Below are 13,474 nucleotides of genomic sequence, written 5' to 3' on the forward strand. Positions count from 1 at the left end.
GTTCATTTTGGCTAACTCAAGAATGTGTTAGTAATTTATTAGTGAGCCAAAGAGTCTTTGCAAAGGTGAAAGTCTGCCAATTTAGACCTTGTGAATGGTCAGGAGGACTGAGTTTCTGAGACAGGCCCGTGTTACAAGTATAAATAACATTATCCTAGAGTTGTTTAGCCATATTGCAGTTTAGTCTAGTGGCAGCACGTACTTGACACATTTCCCAAATACATGTTTAAAAATCAGCATATAGTTGTTTTTTTAAGCAGCTTTATTTACATCGCACAACATCGAAAGGAAATATCCAACTGACAAAATATAGGTCAGCACAAATAAGCTAGAATATTAAAACTACAATAATGTACTTTAGCGCTGTAAAAGTCATAAAGTAATAAAATCATCTAAAAATGACGCCATGAGATTTTTTTTTCTCAAGTGTAGTTCAAGAAAACATTTGTGCATGGTGCCTAGACTATGCTTAGTCAGGTAATCTGTGAATATTTATTTCCTGGAAATTTTGGTCTTCGCGATGTTAAAACATTGTTTTATGTAAGAGACACATGAGTATAGTGTAGAGTAGATTTGTTTTTTAAAGTAACTTTTTTTATTGCCATACAATTTTCCATTATTATTTGTGCTCATAACAAGTAATGTATTTTGGTGTAAGCTGCCAGACTGTTCATTTCAAAGGAAGAATAAAATTTGTTTTCACTTTGTAGAAACAGAGATTTTGAAGATGTCAGAAAGGCATTCAGGTCAAGCTGGCACTGGAGCAGGAAATGAGGTGGACTCTCCTATTGTCAACATCAAGTCGTCCAGCTTTGGAGACTTTTGTTCCACATCTTCATTTCAAGATAGTGGCTACAGTGAGCTGTTAAAATCATGCAGCTTTGATAATACAGATAAAGAATCATTTGGAAAGAAAGAAAGAGGTTCAGCTTTAATCCATGAACATCCTGAAACTTCAAGTCTGGCCTTAACACATAGTTTAGAGTCTCCCACTCAAAGAAAGAGATTTGTCTTCCCCAGGAAGGAAAAGGATAAAACCCCAGACCTTTGTGAAACTCCTAAAGTCAGTGGAAAAAAATTTTTACTGCGCAGAAGATTGGATGTATCTTTCTCTCTTCTAAAGGGGGACTTTGAATCACAAAATAGTTCTCTCGAAAGTAGTACAAGCCAAGTTCCAAATTTAGAAAAAAATATTCCAAGCAGTGCTTCAGGTTTCCCAAGGCAAAATAATTTTAGTTCTTTAGTTACTAGCACTTTGAAAACAGAAGAAGCGACTTCCAGCAGTCAAAAATTGAGACTTAATTTTTCTCAACAGAAGACGTCCACAGTTGATGATTCCAAAGATAACTGTAGCCTATTTGAAGTTGAATGTATATCTCCAATTCAAGGCAATAGTTTAAAAGACTCTATCACACATGACTTTAGCGACAGCAGTCTATGTATTAATGATGAGAATACATATCCTGAACTTCTGGGCTCTTCGGTCAGTGGAACAACTTGTGGAACAGATGAGGACATATTTGTGACTCCAATAAGTAATCTTGTAGCAAATGTTAAATTTAATGTAAGTCAAAGGCTTTCTCCTTTAGGTGAAGTGAGACGAAATATTTCAACACCTGAAGACAGTGGCTTTAACTCACTTTGCTTGGATAAATCAGAAGATTCCCTCACTGACCAAGAGGGCTCTTTCCAAGAACTGCTTCAGAAACATAAGGGAACTCTCAAAGTCAGGGACACGGTAAGAAGATCAAGGCGTCTTGGAAGATTAAGAAGACTGTCCACCCTTAGGGAGCAAGGCTCACAATCTGAGACAGAAGAAGAAAAGCAGCCCAACCTCTCTGGCTCTGAATCAACACCAGTGGCCACTTCAGACATCTCAGAGAGTCAGCCAAGCAGTGACAATAAGAGTGGGGATTTGAGTTTAAGCTTTAAGAATTTATCAAAGACCCCAGCCTTGCAGTTAGTACATGAGCTCTTTATGAAAAGCAAAAGGAAAAGATTCCAGCAAAGCGGTGCACGTGAATTGTTAGAAGAAAGGGACGGGGGGAAAATAGCTGTACTACAGCGTGTACTTGCAGGCCTGATTGGCAAGAAAATGGGTATAGAAAAACTGGACATCTTAACAGAATTAAAATACAGAAATTTAAAGCATGTTCTTGCTATGGTTTTAGATTCCTTGGCTGCAGAAAGCCTATGCAGGTAAGAATTTTATTTTTTTCTGAAATAAAACTGCCTTTTATCATTTTTCTGTTAGTTGAGTACTTTTTTTTGAAATTTTGTTTTAGCATCTCTATCTTGGATACTTTATATTTTATCAAAGGTGGTTTAGTGAAATTCTTCAGTGTCTCAGAAATTTCACAGAAATTTCAGTATATTGAATGTTGCTTCATAAGTAAAGAGAAACTAAGTCACATATATAGGAGTATTGAGGGTAGGAACTAGAGTTACAAGACTAAAGAGAGACTGTGTTTATACTGGCAATTTTGCGAAGTGCAGGACTATCAGAAGACAAGGCCCTTGGGAATGCCGTGACCAGGAAGGAGGGAAGCCATGTGGAACAGGATTTTTGCAAGATCATGGTTGGGGAAGGACATGCAAGAGAGTTAGTGAGCCTCTTTTTCCATAGGTATGTGTGAAGAGTTGGGTTCATAGAATCCTTACTCTTTTATGGCCCCTGCTTCTATTTAAAACCTTTCTTCACCTTTTCCCCATAAATTAAATGTAGGCTATTGTAGAGAATTGTAGAATCTCATAGCTGGAAGTCTTCTGAAATGTCTAGTCCTATCATGTATTTTGCAGATGAGAAAACTGAGCTCCAGAGAAGTGATCTGCCAATGGTCACTCAAGGAGACAGAAACAGATCCAGGTCTACAGCTGAGCCCTCTGATTTCTAAGCCCATATTTTCCCAAAACTCTTATTAAGGTTTAAGTCCTTTCAGAATAGCCTTGATCAGGAATGTCTTTGGTGTAACCCAAGTAGGATGATAAGCAGATTAATGGCCTACATACATGTGCCTTTAAAAAATGTTCAAATGAGGTAAATTATTTGTTTAAAAAAATGAGATGGCTGCGACATAGGAATTTTATTTTTATATGCTGGAGTATTTGGATACAGACCAGTTAGAATTAAAACCTGGGTGACTCTTTTGGGTGCTCACTTGTAGGAACAAATGATATTCAGTCATATTTCAATAATTGCCTTTGCTGCCATCCCTCTAGATTTATAGTATTTGTATTGCAGAGTGCATGTATAATCTTGGCAGTGCTTATTCTTGGTAATATGAGAAATTACGGTCAGTTGAAATAGCTGAGGCAAATACCCAAACGTGTATTTCATTTCTTCCCCATTAATGAGTGACTTTCTGCCTATATCTCTCCATCTATCTGATATAAGGCACATGTATCGGCGTAAGGAGAGGCAATGGCAATTGAAGTGGCCACGGTAACTGGAAGAATAGTAGTGTTGACAACTCAACTATAACCTGGGGCCCTCCATAACCTTCTCCTGACCTCATTCACTTTGAGTGATTCGTTAAGTTAAAGTAATAAAAAAGACCATATTAACAGTTGCAGGATTAGCTTTTCTTTAATAATTAATGTAGTCAAAGTTATTGATAAATAAGCAATCACTAGACATAAATTGTGTTTTTCTTTAGCTGCTTTAGTCTTATAAACTTTGGTTTATAAAATAGGAACTTTGTAGTGCTACCCGTAATAATGTTTATTACAGCTGACCCTTGAACAGCCAGAGATTAGGGGCGCTGACCCTCTGCCATGCAGTCTAAAAATCTTTGTATAATTTATAGTCAGCTCTCCATATCCGAGTTTCCTCCGTATCCGCGGTTCAGCATCCCTGGATTCAACCAACCAGTCTGTGTAGTATTTACTATTGAAAAAATCCACCTGTAAGTGGATCCCCAGAATTCAAACCCATGTTGTTCAGGGATCAACTGTATTTGGCACTTAGTACTTCCAATAAAGGATTGATTCCTTTTGTGTTTATTTAATCAAAGTGACAGAAATTCGTTAAATACAATAATAGGAGAAATTTATAGAATCTCTTGCACTACAGTTGATAATCATTTGCTGCATGTCATGTTCCAAATTTTTAATCTTAGTGTCATGTTTAAGTTAAATCCTCTTAATTAGCCTCGCAGTGGACTCATTTGGGTTTTTATGAAACTTTGTTTTTTCCTTAACCATTTATGAGATAGTAATCTGTCAATATGATGCTGGCATATTTTAATAGGTATTCTTTCACAACTATGCAGATCAAGTCATATTTTTAATGTAAAATTTTAGCTTTAAATAAACTATCCAAAATCTTTAAAATGAATTTTTCTTATTGTCATGTGTGAAAAATATTAATTCTGTGGAATATATACAATATAAGGACTGATCTTTTTGTTACAGTATTTGGAAAGTGAGCAGAAATTGGCGTGAAATTATTATTCAAGACAAAAAAGCAAATCAGAGGAGGAAATTTCATATCACACAACTGAAAACAGATTCTGAGGTAATGTATATAATACTATTCTAAAATGGATTTGTATAAATATCTAATAATCCCATATGGCTGGACAACCTCATTTGGTTTTCCTGCTATCTTGCTATCTTTTAACCTTTCCACTTACCAACATTGACTCATAAACTCTTTTTTTGTTTGTTTTTGGCTGTGCCACATGGCTTGTGGAATCTCAGGGATTGAGCCTGGGCCACGGCAGTGAAAGCCTGGAATCCTAACCACTAGGCCACCAGGGAACTCATGCACTCATAAACTCTTTATTTTTCCCAAACTCCATCTCTACCCAGTGCATCAGTGGAGTAGACTAACTGACATCAAGAACATCTTACTGGGTTTTGTTGTTAAGTGTGTATGCTGTTAGCAGTATTTGAATACCATTTGAATAGGATATGCCGGACCCTATTCATAGTTAGACATCCTTATAGCATTTTCCCATCCAGTCTTTTGAGTCGATACTACATGCAGTTGCTCAGATTACAATGTGAACATTTGTGACATGATCCCTTGCTTTCTTGGCACTCATACCCTGTGGGTGATAGTTATAAACAGGTGATTACAGTACAGGTGTGTTAGAGGAAGCCCAGAGTTCTCTCTATTGAACACTTAAAAGGAGTGGGGATCAAGAGGAGGAAAAAATGCATCTCAGCTGAGAGCTGAATAATGAGTTAGGGAAGGTGTTTCAGCGGAGGGAATAGCATATATGGAGGCCTGGAGGTGAGTGAGCATGGCAGATAAGTACTTGTAAGACATCATAAACTTGTGCTCTCTTGAAGATTTGAGGTCCAGCTTTGAAGTTACAAGAAAAGTTTTACGGAAGCTGATTGTTTCTGGGGATACTACTTTGTATAACAGGCGTCTCATGACTCTGGCACCCATATTTACTGTATATTCAACTTTTAGACCTTTCTTAGGCATCGATACCAAAAGAAGCTCTGAGAATTAACTCTCTTATTCTTGTTCTAGTAAAAAGTGTTCAATAACATAAGTAAATTTATAATTTGGTGAAATATAATAACTGAGATGAAGCATGGTATAAACTAATATGAACACCTAGATACAGATTGGGGGGTTTCTCATTCCAAGGAAATATTAGGGACCGCTATTAACTAAAGTATTGACTTTCTATTTCATTTGAAGAAATGTTTTACCTTCTCACCTATAATAACCCTTCACGACTGACTCACGGCTCTTGGCTACTGCTGCAGCTGCTGGCTCTGGGAGCTTATAATACTGAAGATATAAATTTCCTTCTCAACGTATCATTTTAGAGTGGCTCCCTACATGCTAAGGACAGACCAAAAGCACATTTTTAAGCAAGTACCCATTAATATCAAACTTTTAGCTCCATGTACTCTTTACATCCTATGTGGAAGAAACATGTTGTATTGGTAAGCCTTCGGGTAGTTCTAGATAAAGCATTCTACCCTCATATCCTAGCCACCATTTTTCTTTTTAACTTGGTTTCTTAAAGGACTGTACTTTTTTCCTTACTTGAGTATTTTCCTTTATTCTGATTTGCTTAAAATTTTTTTTTCAGTAGACACAGTACATGGTTTAAAACATCAAATTGCACTTTAAAAAAGCACATATTCTCCTGCGCTTCCTACTCTTGATTCTTGCCCCATCGAGGCAATCACTTTTTAGTTGTTCCTTTTGATATTTACCTCCATATTTCTGAATGGCATGCCTTTACTGCTGTTTCTTCTTTTGTTTTTTTCTATAGAGGGACTAGGTGAGTTCTCTAACCTCTCACCACTACCTATCTACCCACCTCTCCCTCTGAAGTCCTTTCTCCTATCTTATGAATGTAACTACACCATCGTTTGGGAGCGAATTAGAATTAGGTGCTGACATTATTAAGACTGCGTTGAGATTCTTATGACTTTTTGACAGCTGTGACATGTAGTACAGTATGATTATACCTGTTATACCTTTTTTCTTATAACTTTTTTCCTCAGAGTTAATAATTGCCCAGTTTCTTTCTTTCTTTCTTTTCTTCTTCTTTTTTTTTTGCTTATTGTTTTTCTATACAGATCCCTGACTCATCTCCTGTTATCCACCAGAACTGGAAATCTCCTCTTAACTCTGAATGTATCAGGTATTCTACCTGTTCCCTCTTTTCCTCAGAGACATCCTTCCAGATGCCTTTTGCCCTCCTCTTCTGAAATGGACTGGTTGCTTTCTACCTGAACTATCCTAATGTATATCATTAACCAAAACAGAAAAATTATAAAACAAAGTTGTTTGGTGGTTTTCCTCATACTTGTATAGTGTCACTGAAAGCCCTTTATATGTAAAAATTAAAACGCACACACCAGCTATGTGTGATAGGATCTCTATTTAATCTGTTTGCTTTGCAGCAGTGAGAATGACCATTAAAATCAGAATATCACACTTTTTCCATTGAATTTCTTAATTTACTGTAGTCTCCCCTGTTTTCTTATAATCATGGAAATGAACATCAGTAAGGTGACTCCCCTGTCACATTTAAATATTTTCTGGTAACGTGATGGAGACTATATTTTGAAAAATGTTGGTGCTCACGAATGCGTGCCTTTGTTGGCTGCTTGACCTTATACTGTTCAGAGATAGTAGCACACATTTTAAGCTCCAAGAGGGCAGGGATTAGACTGTTTTATTCACTCGACACCTAGTAGATGTTTTATGAATGTTTGTTAAATGAATGAATGTTTCTTCTGTGGATGAAATTTGCTTCAACAACATATCTCTATTCATTTTTTGGTGCATGCAGCATCACTGTGTTTGCCAACTGCATCAAGATCCAATGGGTGTCTTCTTTTAGTATGCTCTTGTGCCATACGCTTCTAGCTTAGGCTGCAAATCATTTCTAAAGTGTAACATAAAGAGATGTATTGAGTCCTTGAATAAGTTCAACTGTATTAATTCTAATTTCTGAAAACCAATATTCATCCATGACACTTATGCATATGTTGTTAAACTGTTAATGGCATAATTTTTCATGGCCAGCTAACTTCATTCCTATACTTATCCTACTGTCATTTCTCATATTTTTAACTCTCCCCATTTAGGAGCCAACTCTGGCAAAAGGAGACTATCAAGGGAGAGGAAACACAATTATAGTTGGACACTTAAGGAAATTCACCTGTAGTACATTTTATTTTGATAATTGGTTACGAATGCCAATTTGTTAAAAAAAAAACTTACTATTTTTTCTCATTCCCAACCTTAACAAAATAGAAGGCTATAAGGATTATTCATTGAAAATATTTCTTGGCTAAATATTTGAGTAATGTGGAAATCCAGTTCAAATAAGAGACATTTTTTTCTCCTTTTAAAATATCAAAGCTGTTTAAAACTCAAGCGTAAAAATTAATCAAGTATTGCAAGTATCTGGTATTTGTACAAACCAGCCAAACAAATTGGGTTTCATGGTCTAACCAGGCCCATTATTTTTCTGACATGCGGCTAAGGTAAGAAACCTTCAAAGAATTCCATGATGTCCCATAGTAAGCTTTGATTCACCTCCTCTTACACCTTGGCCTAAAAGGGGACTTGGTAAACTCTGATCTGTGGGCCAAATCCTGTCCATCACCTGTGTTTTTAAAGTAAGTTTTATTGGAACACAGCCCTGCTCTTTTCATTTACATATATCCATAGCTGTGTTTGCTAAAACAACAATTAAGTAGCTTGCAGCTATCTGGTCCTTTTCAGGAAAAGTTTGCAAACCCATGCTCTAAACAGAAAAATAACCAAGCATGCGAACTTAAAGCTAGCATTTATTGTCTTAATTTTTTCTTTTTCTTTTTCTTTGACTTTTAAATGCTAGATGAGAGGGTTTTTTTTTTTTTTTTCCTTTTTTCTAAAAAGGAAAGGTTTAGGGAGAAAATTCTAGTAGTGTAAAACCACTTCCAAACATTTAAATACATGTGCATCAGAAAGCTGTCCTGGAACTTTTGATATTACAGTGTTGACCCCTCTTGTCTTTTACCACAGGGGGCTATATTAAATGTTGATGATGCTGCCACTCGGCTCCATCTTTTAAATCGATCAGCTTTAAGATCTGTGCAAGCACAGGCTAGGACACCAGGTTTTCAGAAAGAACAAGTTTCAACATTTTCTCCTTGGGGAGAAGTTTTGACACCTATAGCGAGTTCTTCTGTTACTCACTTAAGTAGTAAACAGGAAGAATATGTTAAGGTGAGTATCATAAGTTATTAGAAGTAAATATTTACAGAGTTTGAAATAAAGCAATTCTCTATGCGAAAATGGAAGATTTAGTTTGTGTGCTTTTACTACAGGTTGCCAAAACACTTTTTATTGATGAAGCATTAAAACCTTGCCCAAGGTGCCAATCCCCTGCTAAGTACCAGCCTTATAAGAAAAGGGGACTATGTAGCAGCACAGCCTGTGGTTTTGACTTTTGTGTGTTATGTTTGTGTGCTTATCATGGGTCTGAAGAATGTAGTAGAGGAGCAGCAAAGCCAAGAAATAGAAAAGATGCTCTTCCAGGAAGTGCCCAGAGTAAGCGGAATTTAAAACGCCTCTAAAGAGACTTCACATATAAAAGAAGCATTCCCTCTAAGCAACATTTTGTTTGGCTTAAAATTATGAATATTTTGAAAGCATGCAAGTCTTCCCGTCAATGACAGATGATGATTTATTTCCTACTTTGTATATATTGTGATCCATGTCATTGTATGTTTTCTTTAAAGCAGTGAGCTTTGAAAAAATCTTATTTTACAATGTCATTTTTACTCATTTTAATAATTTAGTGTTTTTAAATAAAGAATTTTCAGTGTTTTATATATATGTATTTAACTGTTTCATGTAACATTTAAAAATTGTGCATTTCATCACTATGTGTTGAAATGTTCTTCGATTACTTTTCAAAAGTAGTTTTCCAAATAGTATTAAAAGTTCTGAACTTGAGATAGATGGCCTTATAGATTTCAAAATCTTTGAATATTTGACTGAAATGAAATGTAAATAAAATGTTTTCAGAAGTTCTGTTGAATTTACTCTATAATCTCAATCTTTCTCTTAATTTAATTAATGTCATATTTGGGCAGACTTCTGGTTAAATAAAATTTACTTAATATTGATAACTAAGATGTAAAAAGTAAATTATTAGATATATGTGGTTTTTCACCATGAGAGTCTTAGGTAATAAACACCCATAAGTCACACGTAAGTTTCCTTTACCTTGTTACACATGAAATTGTCAGTAGTGCAATGTAGAAATCTGGAATCCTATCTCTGGTCCATGAGGAGGCACTTTGTATATTGCAGTCACATTGCCCTCTCAGTGTGTCACATTTGTCATCTTATGGTTACTCAGTCCATTAAGAAAGTAGTATTTTATTTCACTCTGGTGGTGAAAAAGAAGATTTTACCACATTTAGTTTTAGAAATCAATAATCTACATGTGTTCCTCTCTACTGAAGGAACTGTTGAACGATGGAAGTTCAATTAAAAAAAAAAATTTCTGGCTTTAAATTGGGATGAGTATTGTAATAAAGTCAATATGAGTGAAATAGTGTAAGGACTTAATACCACATATTTAAATGAGTTTATAATAAAAATAAAACTTTCTGAAGACAAAAGATCAGAGTAGAAATTCAAAAGTTAATGAGTGAAGCTAATTCCAAGCTTCTTATTGGTAGGTTTTACATTTGCGATGAGGTCAAGAGGTAGGTAGGTTAACTGGAAGAAAATCATATGGTCTTCATGAATAACTTTATTAAAGTCTCCAGATATCCAGAAAATAATCATCATTATTCTAATTGTTATAAATTATTATGTATTATAGTAACTGGCTGGTGCAGCTACCCTAGCCATATGTTCCAATAGCGTCCTGTGCTTCCTCTGTCGGGGCACTTAGTTTCACTTTGCTTAACTTGTTTTTTAATTTTCTTTCCCCATGAGACTGTAAGCTCTGTGAAGGCCTGTCATATTTGATTTAAATATCGTTGTATCCCTAACACCTAGCCTGGTACCAGGCAACTAGCAGGTGCTCAGTAAATATTTATTGAATGAGTGGATTTTTTTTAGTGCTATCAGTGTTAACTTTTTATCCAAGTAAACCATTATAACGCTATCCTAATAATTTGTTAATTTTTAATGCTTGATTTCATTGATTAATGCTTGATTACATGAAAAAGTAAAATCTAAATGATTTCTTAAATTGATTTTAAACGTGTAATCTAATCAATAGATTTGTTTGGTCTACTCATTCTTTTAGCTGATTTTTCTATAACTAGTTAGGGTGTAATGCAAGGAATACTAGGCCAGGAATCAAAAAGCCTGGGTTGGTATCCTGAACTACTTACTAGCTGTGCCCTTATGCAAGTCACTTATTGATTCTGAGTATATTTCTTTAACTATAAATAAGGGAAGTTAAAAGAAATGATGTATTGTGAAATTACCCTGTTAACACCAATCAGTGTTACTACACGTTTGGCTGTACGTGAATACAATAAAGTGAAATAACATTTGTGGGGATAGAGCATATGATCTTGATATCATTAACACTATGCTGAATGAAACCGTAAAGTCAACCTCTAACCTGCTTGTGAAAATTGTTTGGTTGGAAAAAAAATTCAACAAACAATTAATTGAGCATTTGCTATGTCCAGGCACTGTTCTAAGTCCTTTACATGAGTTAACTCATTTATTCCTCAAAGTGACTCTATAATGCAGTTATCATTCCTTTTTTATATCAGGAAACCAAGAATCAGGTTAAATAATGTAAAATCACACAGATAGCAAGTGTGGGGAGCCAGGATTCTAGCAGAGGTAGTCTGCCACTTGTATGTGACAAAACTCTTTGCAGAACCCTTGTTGATAAATTCAAGATGCATATAATTACCATGTCTTTAATGGAAGATTGTTTTGCCATTTAAGAAAAATCTTTTGGTATACCAGGAAAAAAATTCTAAGTTAGAACAATTCTGCCTGAACAGAGTAGTTCCTTAGCTCATGAGTGGCTTAAACAACTATCTCATGTGATAAACTAAATGAACTGCATGAATACAATTATCTTGAGAACTCAGTTCCAGAGGAAGGCCACTGGTTCCATCCCAAGGTCTGTGTAATCTAAAGAATCAAGGCATGAAGACAAGAATAAGTATTACCACATTCCAGTAATGACTACATTCTTATAGGTTCTGATTATTGTGTGAGAGTAAGTAATAAGAAGAAGCTCACCGATCATTTCTTGATGGTACTCAGTTCCCAAGAAGATTCCAAAACAAGAGGGATGATTAAATTTGGCACTTTATTCTTCTGTTTCACTTCTTAATGAAGACATTAGGAAAATAATTAGTATTAATTCTGGGGAAAACCAATAAATTCTTTACCTTCTACTGATTTAGGATAACAGTCTCTCTGTCGTTTACCCCTATTGTGTGCCCCCCTTGCAGCCTTGCTAGCAAGTGGGCAAGAATATTCTATTTGACTTCTACTTGATTCCAGGAATGACGGATATGTTTTTATTTTGACCCCCTAGTTTAGAAAAAAATGGTGATAAACTTGTGATAAGTCATATAAAGTGAAACAACACTTTAAGAGCTATCTGATCATTTTATTATAGCATTTCTATGGGCGAAAATAATAGATTTTAAAATCTATTCCAGCTATTTAAAAGGCTTAATAAGGTCTTATGGAATTCTTAGCAATAATTTAATGGTAGAAGTACTACTGAGAAAACTTTTTTTTTTTTTTGCTGTACGCGGGCCTCTCACTGTTGTGGCCTCTCCCGTTGCGGAGCACAGGCTCCAGACGCGCAGGCTCAGCGGCCATGGCTCACGGACCCTGCCGCTCCGCGCCGGACCGGGGCACGAACACGTGTCCCCTGCATAGGCAGGCGGACTCTTAACCACTGCGCCACCAGGGAAGCCCGAGAAAACATTTTTGATACTTATGTAGCACTGCGTAAAGCTAAGTTTTTTGATTACCTTTCCTTAATTTACGACACAAAGCAAAACCGTCAAAAATTTATGACTCAAAAAACTACTGAACATTTCTACATTTGATCTCTTCTGTTCCTGGTTTGCATTAAGTTACTTATATGGATTTATTTTAAATTGTGTCTCTTAAAACGGAAATACCCATTATTGTTTCTGTGTGGAGGAGGGTAAATATTTCAAAGCTCACACTAAACATTCCACAAGGGGGCACCAAAGACTCATTTATGGTGATTTTGGCTCCCCTTCAAAAAAAGTAAATTTAGCTTTTATATATTTGATATTGATGTGGTGTGACACTGCCAGATAGGGGAAATGTTCCTTGACTTAATTTTTAAAGGGTATATAGAATAAATTTTGGTAATAGTTATTACTAAGAGTTGGTAATTAAAATACTTTAGCTGACTTGCAAGAGTGTACTGTTTTCCGGGATGACTTTTAGCAGAACACCATGTTGGCGGCTGGGTCCGTAACTTGGCCATCTGTGTTCTCTTGCCCAATGGCTCTGCCATGCTGGCTCCTTCATCACAGACTGTGGAGCCAGAGGAGTGGAAGGAGCAGTAGAAACATGGAGGTGAGTGCTGATTATGAATGGTGATGGCATGCTACCAATTTTTTCCCTCTGGAATTCTCATTTCTGCAGAAAGATGGTGCTGGTTCAGGTCATAATCACATCCTGCCTAGATTCTGCTCAATGCCTCCTAACAGGTCTCTTTGCTTCTACTTTCTCCCCATCTGACTCTGTCCTAGTGTCCATTGCCAGGTTATTTGTACTAAAACATGGCTCCAATTATGTTGCTTCCTATTAAAGATGTGGCAGAATTTAGGACCTCCTAATGGTCCTAACTTTCTAGCAATCTCTCCCACCATTCCACTCTGTACACTTTCTTCCAGCCAAACCAGACTCCGTTACTGTTTTCTAAACTCCCCCTGTGCTTTCTCCTGCTTCTTCTCTCTCTTGCCACTCTAAATCCCATCAAATCCAGCTAATCCTTAGTTTCTT

The 13,474-nt window shown here is 36.1% G+C and overlaps 1 protein-coding gene across 1 annotated transcript; it reads left to right on the forward strand.

The window, feature by feature from the left end:
- Positions 1-623: 623 nt before the first annotated feature.
- On the forward strand, positions 624-10,709 carry FBXO43 (F-box protein 43). Its single transcript, XM_022584557.3, has 4 exons — positions 624-2,199; positions 4,414-4,516; positions 8,501-8,704; positions 8,806-10,709. Exons 1-4 carry the CDS (start codon positions 728-730, stop codon positions 9,052-9,054), a joined length of 2,028 nt encoding a protein of 675 aa, XP_022440265.2. The 5' UTR covers positions 624-727; the 3' UTR covers positions 9,055-10,709.
- The last annotated feature ends 2,765 nt before the right edge of the window (positions 10,710-13,474 follow it).

This window comes from Delphinapterus leucas, chromosome 17, assembly GCF_059928025.1.
Source record: "Delphinapterus leucas isolate spDelLeu-1000000601 "Yukka" chromosome 17, BTC_Dleu_Yukka2, whole genome shotgun sequence".
Taxonomy (NCBI): domain Eukaryota; kingdom Metazoa; phylum Chordata; class Mammalia; order Artiodactyla; family Monodontidae; genus Delphinapterus; species Delphinapterus leucas.

What these genes read in the sequence shown, in the direction of transcription:
- FBXO43 (XM_022584557.3), top strand. Translation starts at nt 728, where the DNA reads ATGTCAGAAAGGCATTCAGGTCAAGCTGGCACTGGAGCAGGAAATGAG. An exon ending in GCTGCAGAAAGCCTATGCAG is followed by an intron (nt 2,200 to 4,413) that starts GTAAGAATTTTA and finishes TTTTTGTTACAG; the next exon opens with TATTTGGAAAGTGAGCAGAA. An exon ending in AACAGGAAGAATATGTTAAG is followed by an intron (nt 8,705 to 8,805) that starts GTGAGTATCATA and finishes CTTTTACTACAG; the next exon opens with GTTGCCAAAACACTTTTTAT.